The sequence below is a fragment of the Gobius niger genome (genome assembly GCF_951799975.1).
Source record: "Gobius niger genome assembly, chromosome: 5".
Taxonomy (NCBI): Eukaryota; Metazoa; Chordata; class Actinopteri; order Gobiiformes; family Gobiidae; genus Gobius; species Gobius niger.
Genome location: NC_136856.1, coordinates 21329909 through 21352101, shown reverse-complemented (window position 1 = coordinate 21352101; position 22193 = coordinate 21329909). Strand labels below are relative to the sequence as shown.

General features: G+C 40.3%; 5 protein-coding genes across 11 annotated transcripts in view; all 5 read left to right on the top strand.

Annotated features, from left to right (window-relative positions):
* The window catches only part of ocrl (OCRL inositol polyphosphate-5-phosphatase), a 97063-nt gene that overhangs the window by 60784 nt on the left and 14086 nt on the right, over positions 1-22193 (top strand). The window lies entirely within an intron of this gene.
* maea (macrophage erythroblast attacher, E3 ubiquitin ligase) lies at positions 228-9252 on the top strand. The gene is made up of 9 exons (XM_079556688.1): positions 228-332; positions 1974-2156; positions 2247-2450; positions 2918-3040; positions 4576-4652; positions 4723-4831; positions 7537-7670; positions 7763-7958; positions 8028-9252. Exons 1-9 carry the CDS (start codon positions 264-266, stop codon positions 8121-8123), a joined length of 1191 nt encoding a protein of 396 aa, XP_079412814.1. The 5' UTR covers positions 228-263; the 3' UTR covers positions 8124-9252.
* Positions 9796-13907, top strand: LOC306962978 (heterogeneous nuclear ribonucleoprotein A0-like). 2 transcript variants are annotated; one of them, XR_013792878.1, is made up of 3 exons: positions 9796-10923; positions 12120-12218; positions 13863-13907. XR_013792878.1 is itself a non-coding variant. In XM_079556391.1 (1 exon), exon 1 carries the CDS (start codon positions 9871-9873, stop codon positions 10759-10761), a length of 891 nt encoding a protein of 296 aa, XP_079412517.1. In that variant the 5' UTR covers positions 9796-9870; the 3' UTR covers positions 10762-11126. The 2 variants fall into 2 exon arrangements, 1 of the variants encoding a protein (XP_079412517.1); XM_079556391.1 differs by lacking the exons at positions 12120-12218; positions 13863-13907 and having other exon boundaries at positions 9796-11126.
* LOC306962977 (heterogeneous nuclear ribonucleoprotein A0-like) lies at positions 14262-15906 on the top strand. The gene has a single exon (XM_079556390.1). The coding sequence runs from the start codon at positions 14387-14389 to the stop codon at positions 15281-15283; it is 897 nt and encodes a 298-aa protein (XP_079412516.1). The 5' UTR covers positions 14262-14386; the 3' UTR covers positions 15284-15906.
* On the top strand, positions 16254-21623 carry klhl3 (kelch-like family member 3). 6 transcript variants are annotated; one of them, XM_079556683.1, is made up of 15 exons: positions 16254-16390; positions 17173-17307; positions 17471-17565; positions 17636-17757; positions 18240-18402; positions 18557-18666; positions 19401-19517; positions 19773-19922; positions 19993-20110; positions 20185-20382; positions 20477-20578; positions 20651-20779; positions 20862-21002; positions 21083-21226; positions 21317-21623. In XM_079556683.1, the coding sequence occupies exons 1-15, from the start codon at positions 16365-16367 to the stop codon at positions 21343-21345; spliced, it is 1779 nt and encodes a 592-aa protein (XP_079412809.1). In that variant the 5' UTR covers positions 16254-16364; the 3' UTR covers positions 21346-21623. The 6 variants fall into 6 exon arrangements, with proteins under 6 accessions (XP_079412809.1, XP_079412808.1, XP_079412807.1 ...); XM_079556682.1 differs by having other exon boundaries at positions 18231-18402; XM_079556681.1 differs by having other exon boundaries at positions 17446-17552.

Below are 22193 nucleotides of genomic sequence, written 5' to 3'. Positions count from 1 at the left end.
GCTATACATGTTTTAACTAAACATAAAGCCTATTTTTTGATTACTTTGTATTACTAATTACGTGTGTTGTGGTATGATTTAAATTGTAGAATTTTTTTTTTTTCACCACGTTATTCTTTTTTCAAAGAAACACATTTTCGACTTATCTTTTACGACCAGCTGCTGCAGTGGCACCATGCCAGCAGAGGGCGCTAATGACCACCACCTAGTTACTGATGGAAGAAAAAACACAAACAACGAGACCAGCAGCAGCAAAACCCAAGATGGCGGTGCAAGAGACAGCAGCTCAACTGTCCATGGCCCTCAAAGTCCAAGAATATCCCACGCTGAAGGTACACCACATTACAATCTGCCCCATTCCGACAATTTTTTGATGTTTGTCTAGGTTTAAAGGGCATTATATGTGAACGGCTCGTCTGCAGTGTGCTAGCTAGAAATCAGGATTCGCGAAGTTGACATCGAGGAGGAGCGATAACTGATCTTAGCTCGTTTTGCGAGGGGATGTTTACAAATCACTCGACCTTCATCAACCACAGCAGACTTGTACATTTTATAATTTGGCAGGATACATTTGGCAGTACCTGCGATCATATGTTTTGAGACGAGAACAATAACACTGGAAAACAGTAGCTCCTTTATGTTTCAGGCTACGCAGTCGCGATTTATCAACCGCACTGTGAACGTTTTAACTAACGTTTAATATGCCTCACGTGCTGTATCATTGTCTACGACAAGTTATCAACAGTTCTAAACGGCTGCACATTTAACAGCATGGTCGCCATTGCGTGTGGACAGTTTGGCGTCAGTGGTTGTCAAAGACTTGATTGTCTTTGTAGCGTTCAATATTTTTGCTGTAGCATTCGGTCTCGCTGTTTTTTACACGTAATCACATACATAGACATTGGTTTTCTGAACATGCTTTGTGGACCGTTTACATTGATGTTGCGCATCAGTGGGTGGGCCCGTAACATTACGATGACAATCAAAGTTGACTTTCGAGTAAACGCCATGTCACCATCATATGCTGCTAACCTTGGGTACAAAATGGCCAGCGAGAAAGCGCATCGTCTATGCTGCGCACACGCTTTGTCCCTCTGTTGCACATAACGTTACTGCGACACCACAACCAGATGTGCCAGGATATATTCCTGTCATTCAGTAAAGAATACTGTGGGGCAGAAAGCCAGCCGTGAGTACCAGAGGTGCCACTGTGTTACTATATTTTAATCTGATATAATACGTGTATGGTAATTTACTGATGGCATGATGGTTTTCTGTATGTGCCGATCTGTGCTGCAGCTATGATAGTAATTGAGGATAGGCACCATTTTTAGAAACACCCCCCATGGTGGTTTTCTCATTCCTGTCATATTCAACGTGTGGCCATGATAATCCCTTCTTGTCACAATTTGATCTTGTGTGACACACAATAAGTATGAAACGTATTTTGGGAATTCAACTGTGCAAAGTGCATAATGCATATATTTGCTGCAGTTACTGCACATCACTCATGCAACGATTGTTTCAACGATCGACTGTTGTGAACTCAGCATCTGTTGGTGGCGTTTAATTATTATTTTTTAGTTTTCAGTTTGCCAGAAACGAATAGTAACATAACATTGTAATGCATCTTTGGTTAGCCCTGTGGACAAATAGTTGCTCTTGCCTCTCAAATTAGTGACTGACTAGAGACAGTTGTTTTTCCTTTTCTTTTTTTCCTATTTATCTTTAAAAAAAAATGCTCCAAACCAGAAAAATGTGCTGTGGTTTGACATTGCAGACAGAGACATTTCCAAAAGCCAAAGTACGGTTTCAGTGGCAATAGAAAAGGCTAGACACAATTTTAGTATGGAAGGTCTGCTTACCCCACAAAAGGAGTTTATTTTTTGGGACACATATTTCTGATAAAAATGCATGGTTAATAAATGATATGATATAAGACATTCTATAATTGTTTGTGCTTTGTTTTCCAGGTGCCCTATGAGACTCTAAACAAACGATTTAGAGCCGCTCAGAAAAACATCGACAGGGAGACCAGTCACGTCACAATGGTCGTTGCAGAGCTGGAGAAGACACTGAGTAGCTTTCCAGTGGTGGATTCTGTGGTATCATTGCTTGATGGTGTAGTGGAGAAACTTAGTGCTCTGAAAAGGAAGGCAAGAAACCACTGGAAACATTTAATACATTCATGCTACCACATTTTCCAAAGAAAAAATATTTTGACTACAGTCTTTTTTCATTCCTAGGCTGCTGAGTCTATTCAGGCAGAGGATGAGAGCGCTAAACTGTGTAAACGACGCATTGAGCATTTGAAGGAGCACAGCAGCGACCAGCCAGCCTCAGTCAATCTGTGGAAGAAAAAGCGCATGGATCGTATGATGGTTGAGCATCTGCTGCGCTGTGGCTACTACAACACTGCCGTAAAACTGGCCAGACAGAGTGACATAGAGGTAGATACAAAATGTGATTCAACAACAAACTGTTTTTGTCATTGGTAGAGAATGGTGCATTGATGGAGCTCTTTGCCCTCTTCTAATACTTGGACTCTGGGTATCTTATTTTACCAGATACTCACCAATACCAGTATAGAGACTCAGCATTTTACTGAAAACTAATGTGTATGATTCAAGTTATTATATAACAACATAAAATGTGCAGACATTATGAGAAATGGTGATGCAAGCTGATGTTTGTAGAGTAGCACAAGGGAAAAGCTCCCTTTTACAGGGAGCTGTGAGTGTGTGTCCTGACTGAATGACTACTCCGAATTGTAGATTGGGCCTAGTACCGCTATCAATATAGGATTGATGATCTCGGATCACTAGTGTGAGTTTGTAAATGCTTAGGTTTTTAATTGTCAATATGCAATTGTCCGTTGCTTATTTGTTTGATTGCATGACTTTTTGTTATTTTTTAGGATCTTGTAAACATTGAGATGTTTCTCACTGCTAAAGAGGTGGAGGAATCCTTGGAAAGACAAGAGACAGCTACGTGTCTTGCATGGTGTCATGACAACAAGTCTCGTCTTCGTAAAATGAAGGTACCTAATTTTCATTGTGTGTTTGCCACGCTGAGCTATTGCACTGTTAGAGGAAACATATTATTTTTTTATGGCATTTTGTGATCATGTATAACACACATACAACATTCTTTAATACTTTACAAGAAGCAATATCAGAATCCAAATATTGACCTAAAACAACTTCAAAATAGAAACAAGTAATTTATTTCTGGTAAAGCCCGCAGAATTGAGTAAGCGCTGGCAAAGCAAGCATAGGGAAGCCATCACCAAAACACAGCGTAAGGCTAAAATGTTAGGGTTACTGCACTAAATGTTAAGGCTAAGCCAAATAAAAAAACTCTCGCACCACCAGTCGCCATGAATGTGAAGCATGAAGAAAACAAATGTTGGTGAATAAAGCACACACTGCCCTGTTTCAGACAAAATGTTTTGTAGTGATGGTGTTGTTTAACATGAGTGTCAGTAAGGCTTAGTGTATTTACATTACGAGAAGTAGTTACTGGAGCTTATAGCCTCTCGATACCCATTACATCACCCAAATGTAACTATTTTGCTGTGGGGAGCTGCAGCGTCTTATATCTTGGGACTGCGCCAGGTTTGATGCAAACTGCATATTTTTCCGCTAGCCGATGTGTCCTTGTTTACGAAGCATTCGACTGTAAAATGCCGTGCACAATTAAGAGTATTTTGTTACAAAGGATGGTCACCACAGACAAACTTGACTTATCTGGCCTTGTGTAATCACTTGGAAGCTTAAATTCGGGGCTTCTCCTTGACATCGAAAGAAACCGTTTCCTTATGGAGACATTTTGAACAGAATCAGAATAGGTTTCATTGCCACACTTACTTTCACAGTGGAGCATTCACTTTTGCACCCGCAGCAAGCCCCTTTTAAGAAAGTATTGTGGAATCATTTGGTATCTGTAGACAGTCACCCCCCGTGACTGTATCGGTATCAAAAACAAAAAAGCAGGATTGCATTTGCATTTCTAGTCCGGATACCATGTTTCCCAATATATCGCAAAGAATATATTAGGTGATGCAATATACGTATCGCAAGAAGCCACAATATATCGCAACATCATTAAAGTCTTCATCTGACTGTTTTTGGCTGAGTTTGCCAAAAAATGGGTCAATCTCAAACATTGCATTGAACTTATAAATGTGTAAACGTTTGTAAACATTTTCTAACTTAGTTCAATTTTAGTCTTGTTTTGATCCTGATACAGTCTTTAAGTCTTCTTGAAAAACTTTGTTGAAAAACTAGTTACTTAAGTGTTTAATTAGAATGGGACATCTCAGCACATGTCCCAGTGCAACTCACGGATCTTCTAGATTATTCTTTGGGATACAGTGCAAGCAGTCAGAGAAGTACAGCATGAACTACAGAGTCCTGCTGTAATGGACTAAAATAGAAGTATATAGAATATATATATATATATATATATATATACTTTTCTTTACTTTTACTTTTACGTTTTCTTTTCATTTGTTTTACTTCATTGTACTCCCATTTACAGAAGTGGAGTTATTCTTTTTGTTTATTTTTTCAGAGTTGTCTCGAATTCAGCCTCAGAATCCAGGAGTTTATTGAACTTATCAGACAAAACAAGCGAATGGATGCAGTCAGGTAATAAATAGACAGATACCACACACAGAATCCTATTTCAAATAAACATGTATTTTTATGTTCTCTTTAGACATGCAAGGAAACATTTCAGCCAAGCAGAAGGAGGGCAGCTGGATGAGGTTCGCCAGGTAATGGGTATGCTTGCATTCCCATCGGATACACATATCTCTCCATATAAGGTAATTTTGTTTCTTCATTTAGCATGTACATTGTTTTCTCGTAGACAAAGATATTTAAACCATCACCTGTTACCATCACTTTAAGTGTTGGATGTTTCACCTCTCATCCAAGAAGCTTTCTTCCGCACCGTTAATGATCATAGTTTTGGATGCAGAATATACACCATAGGAATCTTTGTCGATGTTAAAAAATTCCTGTAAGACTGAGAGCTTGCCCTTACATTTTTATCTAGTGTCTTTATCTCGTGTTGATGGCTATAAAGATTTACTATATAAATGGGACTGCACTTAAAAAACTAAATTCTTATGGGAGAAAATGGAAGTGTATCAGGAGTGATGCTGAAATGAAAACTGGGCTTCAGACTGCTTATATTGGTTCAACATTCTTCGTCTCCACTGGCTGTCTATAACCCTTTACAAACAATACACACAGCTGTAGCTTCCGGTAACGGCTATTCTCTACGCATGCATGTCAAATACATTGGTATTTTGCATATGAACAAAACTAAGGAGTGTCTGCATTTGACCCCTGCTGAGAAATGAAACTACCTCCTCCAGAGGTTTCAGTGGAGCTCGGTGTCAGAGCTATTTGCATTTTAGAGTAAAAATCGTGTGTGTCCGATACCAATGTACCAATGTAAGGTTTTGTAGCGGACAATGACGATTTAATGGCATTTTAGCTATGAAATTAACACTAATACTTTAAAAGGTATTAAGAAGTCTTAATCACAATCTAAGGTCCTCATTTTTGGATGGCATTTCAGCTTTTTGTTCTGGTCATCATCAATAGTTAAAATATTTTAATAAATAGGCGCATTAAAAACAGATATCTACATCAGGTACTTTATTACTTCTTATTAAACCGGCATCTCAAAGGCAGCATAAGGGGCTTGTAGCATTGGCAGCTACTACATCCTGCAGTATAAACCCCTCAAAAACTCATTGGAACTAATCCACAAAATGTAGATTTTAGGCAGGCACTTCTGAGCCACCTGGGGTCCCTCTCAATTTGCATGGTTGTTAAAGGCTTGAGTTGGCCATTGTCTGCCTTCAGACCCGTTCACACCAAGGCGATAATCACCAGTCGAGAGTGGTCGGGCAGGTTTTGGCCAATGTTGGGACACGTGTGATTGGTGTGGACATCCATCGGCCGTAGACGGCAGTCTGCGGAGGTCGGTGAAGCCAGTTTTGGCCAGTTTGTTAAATCAGCGTCTTTTAAGTTATTAAACTCTCTAAAATTGGCTTATGTGCTGCTGTTTGATCAACCTGCCAGAAAAATATACAAACTTCTTTGTGACATTAATAAAAAGGCGACGGGACTCTCTGAGAAAACAATTCACTCGCCAGACACCACCACACAGCATTTTAGCGGGGACCCAGGCATTTTGTTACAATTTACTACTAAAACGTTTGCTACAAATATTATGCGCTCGCACGTTGTCCAGCTATCAAGCTTGGTCTGGAGTTCAGGTTGAAGATGAATGTCTTCAAAACGCTCTCTTTGGTCACTAATGGACTTTTGGGGAATAAAAGGTTTGCTTAGATTTCAAGTTGCCCAGACGTGTTCATGCAGAAGTTCTCAAAAAGAAGTGATTCCCCTCTCAGTATTTAGTCTTTGGATGAGAATTGAAATGTCTAAAACTAAAAGAGAACGTAGTCCAGATCATAGTGACAGTGCTCAGCCTAAATGAGTAGACCCGCTTTAAAGTAACATTTAAAACAAAATCGCATTAAACGCAAAATGAAATTCCTTAACTTTGGTAAGGTTAAGTTTAATATAACATGGAACTAAGTTTAATTTTATAACTTGGTTTACACATTTTGCAGTTTTAATCAAATTAGGGTGATTCAGAAATGAGTACCCACCCTGAATCTCGCTGAACTGCAGCAATTTTGTAAAGAGGAATGGTCCAAGTTTCATCCTGGTCATTGTGAATGTCTAATCTACAACTACAGAAAAGCAGTTATTGCTGCAAAAGAAGGATAAGCCAGCTATTAATACAAGAGTTCACTTACTTATTCCATGCTGTTGTGAATGTCTCAAAATATCTTGATAAACTTGTGATTTCATTTTTCCATTGATGATAGCATGTTATCCAGGCCCTGAGGCAACAAAACAGCCCCACACCACGATGCTCCCTGCATCGTACTTTTTGATGTTGGTGTGCTGTTCCCTTTTTCCTCCACACATGACGTGTCTTCCTCACAAACAATTCAACTTAAGGTTAATCAGTTCCCAGAATATTTTGCCAGTAGTGCTGTGGAGCATCCAAGTGCTCTTTCACAAACCAAAGTTGAATTGCTTGGTGAAGTATGGTGTGGGGCTGTTTTGCTGCCTCAGGGCCTGGACAACAAAATGTGTAAACTAAGTTATAAGATTAACCTCATTTCCATGTTATGTAGATGTTAGATTATACTTAACTTTACCAAAGTTTGGGAATTTTATTTTGTTTAAAATGTTACTTGTTAAAGCAGGTATGCTCATTTATGCTGAGCACAGTACTTGAAAACTTTTGGTAAAACTTGAACAAATTTGCCTTGTGATTACGTTTCTTTGTAGGTATAATCCATTATGTGATTAATATGATGTAGCCGTATGATAACGGTGTTAGGCCAGACATCTTCCACTAGTAGCCCTTTTCTAAACAAACATTCTTTTTAGTGTCTCTCATTTCATAACTGTTTTCACCTCTCAATATTGATAGGATCTTTTGGATCCAGCCCGGTGGAAGATGTTGATCCAGCAGTTCCGCTATGACAACTACAGACTGCACCAACTGGGAAACAACTCTGTTTTTACCATCACTCTTCAGGCTGGTCTCTCTGCCATTAAGACACCGTATCCTTTGTTTTACTGCTGTGCACTACGGTTTCACTTTATAATGGTACGCATTCTGTAAAAAACATATTGTCCATAACTTATTGCTATAGACAGTGCTACAAGGAGGACGGCACCTCAAAGAACCCAGACTGCCCAGTATGCAGCAAATCTTTAAACAAGTTGGCCCAGCCTCTACCTATGGCACACTGTGCCAACTCTAGACTAGTGTGTAAGATCTCTGGAGAAGTTATGAATGAAAACAACCCTCCCATGATGCTGCCTAATGGATATGTCTATGGATACAATGTGAGTACACTGAGTGAATTTCAGTCTCTCTAAAATAAGCACACCATTTACCTGTGTATATTTTTACAGTCTCTTCTGTCAATTCGCCAAGATGACAAAGTGGTGTGCCCCAGAACCAAAGAAGTCTTCAACTTCTCTCAGGCTGAGAAAGTCTACATTATGTGATCATGTGGATGACCGACTGCATATACAGCCATTTGCCTATCACCTGTGACCAGGCCTTCTCAGAGAGCTGCGTGTTGAGCTGTGATCCAATGCCCTTTCTTTCCCATTGACTGCCCCAGGTCATACTCAACGTGGCCATATTCTAATTAGATTTTCCTCAAAGCCATCTTTCACAACAGGGGCTTTCATGTTTGATGTAATTAAGATAACCAGTTTGATCATTTACTCAAATGGACAATCAGATTGTCTAAAAAGAACCTAAAGTAATGGACACTGTAGAAAAGTATATGTTACAATACAAGAAATTTCAAATTACTTTGAATTTTGAATTGTTTTTCATGAGAAGTATAACATTTATGAACACATTAAGACTATTACAATGTCTCAAAACAATGGGGTACCCGGGGCATTTTTTTGTGTGCTGCATGCTATATTTTGGTGGATCTGATTGTTTCCATTTAGAAGCCTAGTCTTTACATTTGATTTAACTTCTTGACTGTAAACAAGAGCCGTGTTCGGGTTCTTTTGGATGTAAATGTCATGATGAGGATTGATAAATGCTTGTAAGTTCAGGACCACACAAATTTGACTGACCAATGTTTGTTGTCTACACAGACATTGGATGTTAGTGCTTCTAATCCCAGTGTTCGTGTTGGGGGTTTTTTAACAAAAAAAATTGTTGCAATATTTAATAAGGGCATTTAAAATATAGTATTTTAATGCAATACTGTCTTCCTTTATTTTGATGATTGGTTATTTAGTTTTCAGGCATTTTCTTTTAATCTAAGATTTGTTGTATATTTTTTTCTTCTATCTCAACTTAAGACTGTAGACAGATTTTTAGAGTTTCAATTTTAAAATAATGAAGCAGATAGTCTGCATGTTTTGCTTAATTATTCTGTCTGACCCCTTTAAAACATGTTTTTGTTGGAACTTGTGCACAGATGGTGGTTGACTGGAAAGAATATGAAGCATTCCGAAGCTGCTTCCTTTAACACTTAAAGATTTGTGGATAGTCTTTGTTTTTTGACCTCGATGGCTTTGTGTCTGCTGCAGACTGTCCTGTGGCTGTGTTTGTTGGTAGAATAGATCAATGAATTGTTTCATGGGCAGATGTCATAAAAATTTCAATTAAATGAGATTATAATGCTTCTTTATTTGCATCTGTGCGGACTTCCAAATTACCGTGACTGTCTTTGTGTGATGACGCTAATGCAAAACAGCCACTCAGCTGATATGAAGCTTTTTGGGTGAACTGTTAATATATGTTGCGTCAGTAGCAACATAATTATTTTATTACGAGATTCTATATGTTGTTGATGTATTGGCTATTTCCATCTCAGAATTATTTAAAATAATGTCTCCATAAATTGATAAACTGGTCATTTATGGAGACAAAACCGACCCAATTTCATGTTTTAAACTGAGGTTGACTTTCATACGCAATTCCCATCACTAAACCATTTGTGTTTCGGGTTCGGTGTGACACTTAAACCATTTTAAAAGCCATATGTCCTGGGATTATATTTTAACCAAGAAATTAAGGCATCAGACCAGTTATAGGAACCAGACTCGTGAAAAATTAGAAGGGACAGACCGGGAACAAAAGCAAATCTGGCGGAAGAGGTGGAGCCCTTTATGTCGTCACTGCCGCGCAGTACTTAAACTGGAGCTGCTGTTCTTCGTCCACCATTTTGAGAGCAACTCAGTTATTACCGTTTGGTGTGGCTCGCATTTCTCCTCAAAGATGACTGATCAGCTTTGTAAACTCTTTGTCGGTGGCCTCAACGTTAACACAGACGACGATGGGCTGCGCAAACATTTTGAGCAGTATGGTACGCTCACCGACTGCGTCGTGGTGGTGAACAAGGAGGCCCAGCGCTCCCGCTGCTTCGGCTTTGTGACCTACGCGAGCCCCGACGAGGCTGACGCAGCCATGTCTGCTAGGCCGCACACCATCGACGGCAACACGGTCGAGTTAAAGCGTGCAGTGGCGAGAGAAGATGCAAACAAGCCCGAAGCCTTGGCTAAAGTTAAGAAAATCTTCGTCGGGGGCCTTAAGGACGACATTGAAGTGGAGGACCTGATCGAGCATTTTTCCACCTTTGGAGAGGTTGAGAAGGCCGAAGTCATTTCCGAGAAAGAGACTGGCAAGAAGAGAGGATTCGGTTTTGTTTACTTCACTGACCACGATGCAGCCGATAAAGCTGTCGTGGTCAAATTTCATACCGTCAAAAACCATAAAGTGGAGGTGAAAAAGGCCCTGACCAAGCAAGAGATGCAGTCTAACCGTGGCCCTATGACGCCAAGAGGCAGGGGCCGCGGAGGCATGAGAGGAAATCAAAATGGCTACGGCGGAAGAGACTTCGGAGGAAACTACGGCTATGGAAATGGCGGCGGTTACGGAGGTGGCTATGGCGGCGGCTACGGAGGACCGTATGGGGGTGGTTATGGCGACCAGAGCAGTGGCTACGGTGGCGGAAACGGCTACAACGACTTCGGCAGCGGTTATGGTCAACAATCCTCTGGCTATGGCCCAATGAAAGGACCTTTCGGGGGGCAGAGAAGCTCGGCTCCGTACAGCAGAGGGGGTGGTGGAGGCGGATACCCCAGGGGGGGCTACGGTGGTGGCTATTAAGTGAGAGACAATGGGAGATCGATCGCCCCCTCCCCTTCATCCCTCCATCTGTCACCCAGGATCTGGATTCCACAAGCCAAAATCAGTAAAGGGGCTTCTGTTGTGAAACCACGGCAGAGCAGGACAGAGCCCCAATGATAACGAGGACCTCAGACCAAACAGGTAGGAAGGTCACTTCCCAAAACCTGATAGACAAAAGCATAAGTTGCCGTTCCAAGTAGGACACAAAAACACATACAGTGATCCCTCTCATTATTATTGTGTATTAACGCTTACAATGGGTAGGCGTCGTTTTATAGTGAATTTTCTCTTGTTTTTTGCATTTCGTTGTAGGGTTGTGTTTGACCAGCTCTTCATTATTTTTTTTAAAATATGCATTTTAAGCAAGTAGTATAGATTTTCTTTCCCAGTGTGGATTTAATGTATCAATATGGGCAAGCATGTTAATTTAATTTAGTTTGTTACACTGCTACTTGTTTGACTACACTGGTTCATGATTATTGACAGGAGTAGGATCGTTTCACTCCCCATTCTGTTCCATTCACATAGTGTAGATTAAAATATTGTTAGTTTTCCATGCAGATATTATTGTATATTGTATACTATGTCTGGAGATCAAAATCTACTGTTTACCTACTTGCTTATGTATGTTCATTTTAAATAAAACATTATACCACTTAGCTTAGTTATTTTACTTATTTAACAAGGCTTCTAAATTGTTTCACAGGTCATACAGTTTTATTGTTATCATCTTGTTGAATTAGTCATAACATGGCATTTCTTTACAGTTTATCCATTACTTCCAGGTGCGTGAAACATGTATGCCAATAATCTACCCACAGCCGATGCATGTAGGCTTGAAAGGGTTTACTTTTTCTAAACTTGTATATTATAATAGTATGTGGACTTGGGTGGGGATGTTATTTACCTTTGATTATTCCCTATATTTAGGTGTTCTAACTCATATTCCAGTAGGATATCCCAGCCAAAATAGCCGTAGCAGTTTGTTTATAGACTACAGGACCCTGTTGATTACCTGGGTTCGATTGTGATAGGAGTCTGAAATATCTCTTTAGGATATCTACATCCAGCAATCTAGGTATGTAAATCAACTATCTTCACTCTGTGTTGTTTTTTGAGATGGTGCACATATTATTGATTTTTATGAAAGTTGTTTTAATTGTACTTTAACTGCGCTTTATATATTTAGCTAATAAAGTAGATGGGTATGTTCACACATTTTATCCTGAACTGAAAATGGGGACCTGAAAAAATCAAAACCTATAGATTTTTGATAGGTGTCCCCACAGAATTCCTGCTGTGCTCATTTCCTCACTCTGCCTCTTTTTGTCTCCCAGGTTGCTATGGTAACCTGGATACAGAGCATCACTCTGCAAATGGCGGAGTGTGTCGTCATGCAACGAAGAAACAGAGGGACTGTGCTGCCTACACCTCAGGTGCAGTCCATTTTACAAGGATTCTGCCCTACAAGCAATATTTTTTTACTACTGCTGTGGATACGATGCTCGAATGCCAGTCTTTAATGTTAATCGGCACACTATCAAAACGAAACCTTTTGGTTAGGTGTTGGGATTTGGAGACGGTACTGGGCAATGTTTTGTGAATTAAATTATTTTTATAGTGTTTGTTCTGTATTATTGACTTCTTCAATGAGTGTTTATAGCTTCTGTTCATTTCAACAGTATATTTCCAAATTTGGATTTATCATTTACATTTTGCCAACAGTATGTATATTGGTGTCATGAATAAATCAACATTTGATGATGAAAGCATATTAAAATACAAGAAACTGTCAAAATTCTAGGAATCCAAAGGCACATGTAATAATAAGGGAGACAATTAATTTGACCATTCAGCACATTGAACTATCGCATCAATTAGTTTTTGTATACATCACATAAGCAACTGCCTCACAGGGCTTACCCAAATATTGCTGATTTGATCAAGCAGAACAATTTGTAAATCAACTATGACCGTGCTGCTCAACTGGTGGAACAAGACCCAAAGATCGCAGAACCATTCTCGGGCAACCTGGCAAAATATCTACTAAAGTATTAACATGGTGGTTCTCAACTGGGATGCTGTCTGCACCCACCATAATACTTGGCAAGCCGCAACCCAAATAAATATTTAATTCCTTTTTATATATCGTGAAAAACACTTCTTTTCCCCACAAATTAATTATGACCGTAATTTTCACCAAGTCAGATTCTTCTGTATTTTTATTGCAGATAATTATTAAAATAAATAATTTGAGGTTTATTCACTAGTTGGGAAATTCTGGTATTTTACAACGTATAGGCTATAATATATTTCTTATTTAGGTCTCAGCAATGGTTGGTCCCGAGGCCATACCAGTTGAGAGCCACTAAACTATGACATTATCAAAAGATTTTGTGGTAGCCGAAAGCACTTCGTAACCCTTATAAAAGTAGCTTTGAAAGGATGTGTTTTGGATTTAAATTTTTTTAAATAAGCCTTCAAATTATTTGAGAACAGACAATACTTAAAAGATGCTTCATTGTTTAAAAAGAATAAAACTATCTCGGCCTGGGTTAAAAAAAAAAAAACTTTGGTTAGAAGGCTATCTTCTGTTTAATTGTCAACACATTTTTAATATGCGTTATGAGAATGTTTCGATTCATATTTTAGGACTAACTTGCGCAGGTACATAAGGAGCTGTCACTTGGCTTTGTTCACAGTAAATTAATTATACAAGTGTTGATTCATTGCAATGGTACAGAGAAAGTTGTGTTTTTTTAAGTGCATAGCACAGGTCTGACTACCTGCTCGAACTTCTTCATGCCCCTGGATTGGGTGTTTTATGATTAAATGAAATGGTCAAAACTACTGTACCAGTGGGCAATAAACTCCCTCTTTCCGTCTCATTGAAGTTTAGAACATTGAAAAGTTCTTTAAACCTTCATTCATAAATTTACTATTATTAGGCATTAGCCCATCAATCTAAAAAAAAAAGATGGCAAGAATGTAGTCAATGTTGCACGTTTTGTGGGGTCATTTAAAAAAGTTTAATATTGGAATTTGCTACTTTAACAAGTCAAATTTCCTTCCTTTTACAGGCTATCGATTTGGTGAAGTTGAAAGAGGAAATCATCGGGTGTTTTGTTGTAGTTTTTCTACAATAAACATTTATAGTAAAATAGCCACGTTGTTTGGAGCTTATATGTTGCCTTTGATCTTTAATTTTACGCACGTGGGGGAAGTTCTACCTCTGAGCTGAAAGAAAGTTTGTCTCGTAACTAACTTGTTTAAATTTGCAGTTAATAGCAGCATGATGTGATTTTAAATTATTATTGTAATGTTCTATTACAATAATTCTGGGCCGACAAAATCGTAAATTGTGAAGTAGGGTCATCAGAAAGGTAAAACCATACCACGCTTCCCTCAAAATGAAACTGTTTCCCATTTCCTTGAAAGCACTACGGCGCAGCCAATCAGCGGCCGAGTGGGGGCGGTGAATCCTTTAAGGAAACCAATCAGCGACCGGTACGTCTTACGAAGGCGAGCGAGTCAAACGGCCCGCCCTAACGTCTTTCATTGAAGAAGAGGGACAATCTCCTGCTCCGCTCTAACAAATTCAGATATGGCGTCTAAACTTTGTAAGCTTTTTGTTGGCGGTCTGAATGTTCAGACAAGCAATGAAGGTCTCCGGGAGTATTTCAAACAGTACGGGAACCTTACGGACTGTGTTGTGGTAATGAACCAGCTTTTAGGCCGTTCCCGGTGCTTCGGCTTTATAACCTACTCTACGCCGGAGGAGGCCGACGGAGCAATGGCGGTGAAGCCACATGTCGTCGATGGAAACACCGTAGAACTGAAGAGGGCAATTGCTCGCGAGGACACCAACAACCCAGATATACACGCTAACGTCAAGAAAATCTTCGTCGGCGGAGTCAAAGACCACATCGAGGCCGACCATCTCACGCAGTACTTCTCACAGTTCGGCGCGGTAGAGAAGGCCGAGATCATCTCTGACAAGCAGTCCGGTAGGAAGCGAGGTTTCGGCTTTGTTTACTTTGAAGACTGTGATTCCGCCACAAAAGCAGCTATCGCCAAGTTCCACGAAATCGAAGGTAATAAAGTGGAGGTAAAGAAGGCCCAGACCAAGCAAGAGCTGGCCACCAAGACAAGAGGCCGGGGAAGAGGAGGGATGCAGAACTATGGCGGCGGCAGAGGCGGCGGTGGCTACGGTAGCTACGGCTATGGTGGTGGATACGGCGATAGCAGCTACGGTTACGGCGGCGGGTACAACGGGGCCGGCTACGATGGGTACGGCGGTTACGGTGAATACGACAACAGCGTGGGAAGCGGATACAGCAACGGAGACTTTGGGGACGGCTATGGACAGCAGGCCTCCGATTACGGTCCCGTCAAGGGGGGCAATTATTCCTACAGGAGTGCGGCGCCGTACAACAGAGGTGGCGGCGGTCCTGTTGGGGGTGGTGGTTACGGAAGGGGCGGTGGGTTTGGTAGTTATTAGCGGCTCCCATCAAAAAATATATTTTGTTTTTGTTTTTTTTGATTGAGGGGGAGGATTCAGAATACAATGAACTGAAATCATACACATTACACATGATCAGGTGGAACGGCAGGGGTCTTTCTGAAAAAAAATGGAGGGGGAGACCGAAACCCCTACAATGAATGAATGACTGTCCTCTGAATCCTGAGCCCCCACCTGGACGCAATTTGTCCAACGATTCCACTCATTATGGACTTTATTACTAAGAATTGTGTATTAAATCCGTTGTGTTTTGAGAGACTTATTTTGACACCATTTGTAAAGCCGTAAAAATTGGTCAGTCACTGCTTCTCAACTCTGCACTGGGTTTGTTGGTCTGCAAACCGGCCTGATCTGTTTAAATGTTGCATCATGAACTCAGGGTTTTAAAGTGAAGTTGGTTGCAGTGTCCGGCAGAGTGGGACATTAACTGTTTAATTGGAAAAAACTTTGTCACTCATGCAATATGTACATTTACTTTGTCCATCTTTGCCGTCCCATTACAGGCTGTTTTGTTTAGATTGTGTTTATACGACATGTTCAGTTCACATTCTGTTTTATTCTGCTTTTATTATTAAAGTTTTTAATGTTTTCAAACTTTAGAATGGGGTTTGTCTTTGAATTGCTTGGTCTTTTTGTTGAAAGTGTAATGAGGCCGATCTGCCACCAGGAGGGGCGATGAACACACTTCAACAAGGCACAAAGGTGTTATTTCCTTTTCTTGTAGCGTTTTCACATCCTACACTTATCACACTTGTAGTTTTGAGCATGCATTGTTTGTAGGAGTGGCCTGTAAAATGGACCGAACCCCCACCCCCCATTGAATGGTTACATTTAATGAATAAAAAAATACGTTTTGTTTTACCAACAGACAATTTTGCCCTTCGAGTCAAAGGCTGGATGTTTATTTGTAGCGCACACGTGGTACACAAAGTAATTCAAAGTGCTTTAAACACAATCTGTCCACTCAGATGAGTCAACCGGTGCTGCCAGATTGAGCACCGGGCAGCCCTCCTGCACTGGTTTCCTCTATGGTTGTCTGCAGTGAGAGCGCCAGGCTGCGATGGATGATGATGGTGGGACGATGGGGTAAGATGTCTTCAGGGCTGTGCATTTTATTCCAAAACAAAAAGACACGCGGATACACGGATATGCATTTGTATAGATGACACTAGTTCAACTTCACGATTTGCTCTATCCTGTGAAGTGGGACCGGCTAATGCTAGCTTCATCCCCGGCTCTTCTCATGCCGTAATGAAGAGTTACGAGAGCTCGAGTTGAATGTACAAGCAACATGTTTTTATTGTGACAGCTGCCTGGTTCGTATATGCTGTTTGTAGTGTAAAAAAAAAGTTTTCCATAAGACAAATCACATCCGCTGCAAAAAGTGCACCCACATTAGCCATCATGATTAGCCATGCTAAAAGCTAGCACGCCAACTCCAAACATGCGCTAAACACTCTTTTCGCCATTGTTGAGCAAATATCACTTTTACGTAACATATATCGATCATATCACTTTTAAGGTTAAGTGAATAAGATGCTTTTCTTTATGTATAATATTGAGACATATGTTCTACACACGGCGCGACTTTAGTTATTAGGAAAAACCTTGTGCTATTGTGTGATATTCCCACAAAGATAGCACCCATATGCGTTCATTTTGTTTATGTTTAGTCAAGAAATTCTCTTAAAACAATTCAGCAGCATTCACTGGGTGGAGATATGAAGCACGAGGAAAAAAGTTTTCAGAAGCAGTCACAGGGACACGGTTGTTACGCTCGTGCAGACAGACATAAGCCCAATATAATAATGTTAGTGTGAAACAATGCCATCACGCTGATTGTAACCTATGCATTTATTTGTGCTTAGTGTGGAGGCCTCACATGCCTTCTCGCGCTCCGCATGCAACACGGATTCAGAGGAGGACATGATCAATGGAGGGCTGAATACTTTTAACCAGACCCATATGAGGAAAGCTTTCCATCTCATGAACGACTTGAGAAGGTTCGTTTGTTCTTCTAATAAAAGTATATTTATTCGGTGTGGGGATTTGGACTGTGTTTTGCATCACAACTTTATAATGTGCATTGCAATATTCTTTAATTAATTGTACAATATCATTGGTATTACTTTTTTTGTCAGTAAAAAGCTGCTGTGTGATGTTCAGCTTGTGGCAGGAAGCACTGAAGTCCCAGCTCATCGGGTGGTCTTGGCGTCCAGTAGCCCCTACTTCTGTGCCATGTTCACAGGTAGTGTACCTGTGTACGTATCTGCACATCATATGTTCAACACTGCACAATGGCCACTACCTTGACTTTGTTTGTGTCTGTAGGTGATATGAGTGAGAGCAAGGCCCATCAGGTGGAGATTAGAGAGGTAGATGGATTGACCCTGAAAAAACTAGTTGACTACATCTACACTGCTGAAATTGAGATTACAGAAGACAATGTTCAGGTATCACAAAATACTCTTTTTTTGACACTCTGTAACAACTGTAGTATTGAGCTGCTTTAAGTTAGAAAGTCAAACGCATCATATAATTAAGAACCTATTACCTTGAAACTTAAAGAAAAAAGCACATGGTCAGCAGTTCTCCCTGCAGATTCAGAACACTTCCTGTGATTATTAGTTCAGGAAATCTGCACAAAGAGAAGCAGGAAGTCCTCCCACTGTACAGGGAGTGAATGTTCGGTTAACCCACAACGAACTTCAGTCTTCACATCAATATTAAGTTTATACTATAACTTAAAGGTGCATCATGGAACTTTTTATGTGGGGAAAAAAACACTTGATATGTGTGCGTAATAAACCTTTTTGTGACCCAATGGGGTAATTAATCAGATGAATAAAAGTTAAGTGTAGAACCACTTAGCATCACTAGGCTGACTGTGTAGTCTCTGTATTATTTGGAGTTTCTGAAATGCCAGTGTTTTCAGGTTTTGTTACCAGCTGCCAGTCTGTTGCAGCTTATGGATGTACGTCAGGTTTGTTGTGAGTTTCTTCAGTCACAGCTACATCCATCAAACTGTCTGGGCATACGAGGATTTGCTGATCTACACACCTGTACACAACTTTTGAACCAGGCCCATGCATATGCTGGTAAGTTTCTCAATACCCTGCCTGTCTTAACTGTACTAGTGCCGTGAAATGCATGTTTTTGCACCAAAGAAAATTCATAGTTTGTGAACCTAACAATGGCAATAAATCCCTTTCTTTTTCTGATTCTCTGATGCTGTACATTTATGTCTTCCAGAGCAGCATTTTTCTGATGTTGTTCAAGGAGAAGAGTTTCTGGGTCTGTCTTTGCAGCAGGTCTGCAGCCTCATCTCCAGTGACAAGCTAACTGTCTCCACTGAGGAAAAGGTTGGACAACTCAACAACATAACTTTCCCTTTTGCCATTCACCAAATATTCTATTTTTGCTAAAGTGACCCTGAAACGTAACCCTGCAAGTTGTGAAATGTGCCTAGAAACTTACAATTATGTTTTTAAAACTACAAATGAGTTTGGACCAGAACTAACATTTTAATTTAGTGGCTTCCCCTTTTATTGTTAGCAATCAAAAAATCAGGTACAGGGCCATTAAAGACCATTCACATCGGTAGCACATCTATAATCAACTAGGCTGTGTCAGTGTATGCTAACAAAGCGAATGGAGGACATAATGATAGTATACCAGCCCAAACTTGGCTACATAAGACTCAACACACCACAAATTTGTTCATAGTGATTTAATTAAAGTCTTTAACCCCTTCTCTCCCTGTGATAAAAAGATACAATACCCAAATTAACAGACACTGCTGCTGTCCAGACACAAAGAGACATCCAGGTGCGAACAGTATTAACATAAACGCATGCATTGCATTATTTATTTCAAGGCTTTTGTTGTCTTCACTGAAACCAGTCTGTCACCTTTTATTGTGGTGATGTCTTGCCACCCCTAGGTGCAACTTGAATGACAAAGTTACTGATTTGATCCACTCAGTTGGTAATGTGCCCTTTCTCACACCAGAGGAGCTGTGGATAGTGACTGTAGAGTTCATAAGATAGAAGTATAATATATTTCTGAGAAATAATCATGTATTTTTGTTTTCTAGGTCTTTGAGGCTATGATATCCTGGATAAAACAGGATGAACCAGCTCGTCTTGAGTATATGTCCAAACTTATGGAACATGTCAGACTTCCACTACTCTCTAGAGATTATCTAGTTCAGGTAAAACTGCTTTTATAGCACACATTTGTTCAAAAGACAAACAATTTATTGTGAAATACATTTTTGTCAGTTACTCCTCAGTCAATATAAAGACAAAGCTTTAAAAACAAAAACAATGGCTCAGTGAGTAAAGAGCTTGCATAACAAATAATCCTCTTTTTTTACCTTCACAATTTTACTCTTTCTATGTCTTATAAGTAAACTGTGTGTGACTTTGTCATTAAGTCTGTAATAAATATGGCGCGTGTGTTTCAGATAGTTGAAGAAGAGGCGTTGATAAAAAACAACAACACGTGTAAAGATTTTCTTATAGAAGCAATGAAATATCATTTGCTGCCTGCAGACCAACGGCATCTCATCAAGACGGACAGGACTAGACCACGAACTCCAGTTAGCATTCCTAAGGTAAACACGCTATACCAGAGCTATGCACAAGTGAAACAATATGATATATTTACAATATTTATCTCATTAGGTAATGATCGTTGTTGGTGGGCAAGCTCCAAAAGCAATCCGAGGTGTTGAGTGCTACGATTTTCAAGAGGACCGCTGGTACCAGGTTGCTGATCTACCATCTAGACGCTGTAGAGCAGGTAAAAATTGGCTTTACAATTTTTATTAAAGATAGAAACTTTCCTACCAGAGTCAATTTTGTTTGTGCATGCAGGTGTAGTTTCTATGGCTGGACGTGTTTATGCGGTTGGGGGCTTCAACAGCTCTCTAAGGGAAAGAACTGTGGATGTCTATGATGGAACCCAGGATCAATGGAGTGCTGTAGCAAGCATGCAGGAGAGACGAAGCACACTGGGGGCTGCGGTTTTGGGAGATTTACTCTATGCAGTGGGAGGCTTCAATGGAAGCATAGGTACAATAGTGATCTGCGTAGAGTCCAAACCAGCTTTCCTTTTCTGTCCAAAACTCAGGTCACCTTACCAATGTTTTGTTTTTGCTCTTTATAGGTCTTTCCACTGTTGAAGCTTACAGCTACAAAACTAACACGTGGTTCTATGTAGCTCCTATGAACACTCGGCGCAGCAGTGTTGGTGTTGGAGTTGTAGATGGTAAGACTTAATTGTGTTTTGGTTTTCCGTTTTGGTTATTGTTGAGTGAATGATCTCCTCTTTGTGTTCAAGGTAAGCTGTATGCTGTAGGAGGCTACGACGGTGCCTCACGCCAGTGTCTTAGCACTGTAGAAGAATATGACCCAGTGACAGACCAATGGTGTTATGTGGCGGACATGAGCACGAGGCGCAGTGGAGCAGGTAGCAATACCTCTAACATCAGAAGACTAATACCTGCTATGAGTTCCGCCTCCTGTCTTCAGCATGTATGTTTTTTCCTCAGGCGTGGGCGTGTTGGGTGGTCAGCTGTATGCAGCAGGAGGACATGATGGTCCTTTGGTCAGGAAGAGTGTGGAGGTGTATGACCCACAGACAAACTCATGGAGACTTGTCTGTGACATGAACATGTGTCGGCGAAATGCAGGTTAGAAAACAATGTCCAGACGCAATCAGAAGAGTTGAATGGCATGAATGTTTACTAGAAAACCGTTGTGACTCCGGCAGGCGTGTGTGCCATTAATGGACACCTCTATGTGATTGGTGGAGATGACGGCTCCTGCAACCTGTCCTCTGTGGAGTTTTACAACCCAGCAACAGACAAGTGGAGTCTCATTCCATCCAATATGAGCAATGGACGAAGCTATGCAGGTTTGTTTGGAGAGACAAATATCTATACAATTTTGTATTTGTTGAGGGTTTTTTTTTACATTATAGCTTATTTGTTTGTGTGTATTGTAGGAGTTGCAGTCATTGACAAGTCTGTATGACCCATGGCATGCTGTTTACTATGTTACCAAGACATAATGAAGTCAGAGGCTCAACAAATGGACAAGAACTCTATGAGCACTACATGATGCCTCCAGCAAGAGACTTGCTCGTTTCCCAATCTGACTGATGTCATCTGATGTCAAATGGGACTAAAGGCATCCTGACTTAACATGAAAACATTGCACTATGTAACAAGCAATAGCCACAGAAAAGCAGGGTCTCAAGGATTTCAGCTTTTAAGCACAAAAGAAGTGTATCTGCAAAGACCTATGACCATATTGTGGGCCAAATGCTGGACAGAGTAAACATTCTGTAATCTTATGTTTATGAAGTTAAAGTTGACAACAATTCGGGACTACTTCTTGCAGTTACAACCATGGTAATATTTACCGTACCTGCCTGGGACAAAATGGTCTTGACAATGTGCCATGTGAGAAAGATCGTGTCATTGATTTTATACAACTACGTAAAGCAGTTTGCGACTATACCAAGCAAGGCAGCTTTGCAAATATGTATTTTAAAGTCTGAAAAGTAGTAGAATGTATAAACCCTGTTACAGAAGTTAAATGATATCAACTATTTTTTCAGTCTTTTAGGAAGTCAGATCTGCTGCTTGCCATAGTTTTGTAATGAATGCACTACTGATGCACTGTACACTAGCACTGACTCATCCCACAGCTATTCCTGACATACAGGTCTATTTCCTGCTGATATAGGTTTTAAACACGCCACCTTTTGATTCTAAATGTAACAACAACCGAGTGCATCATTGCAACAGTCATGTATGAAACCTGTTCAAATGCACTGTAGTTTTTTGTTTTTTCTTTTTCAGAAGTTGTGAGATGAC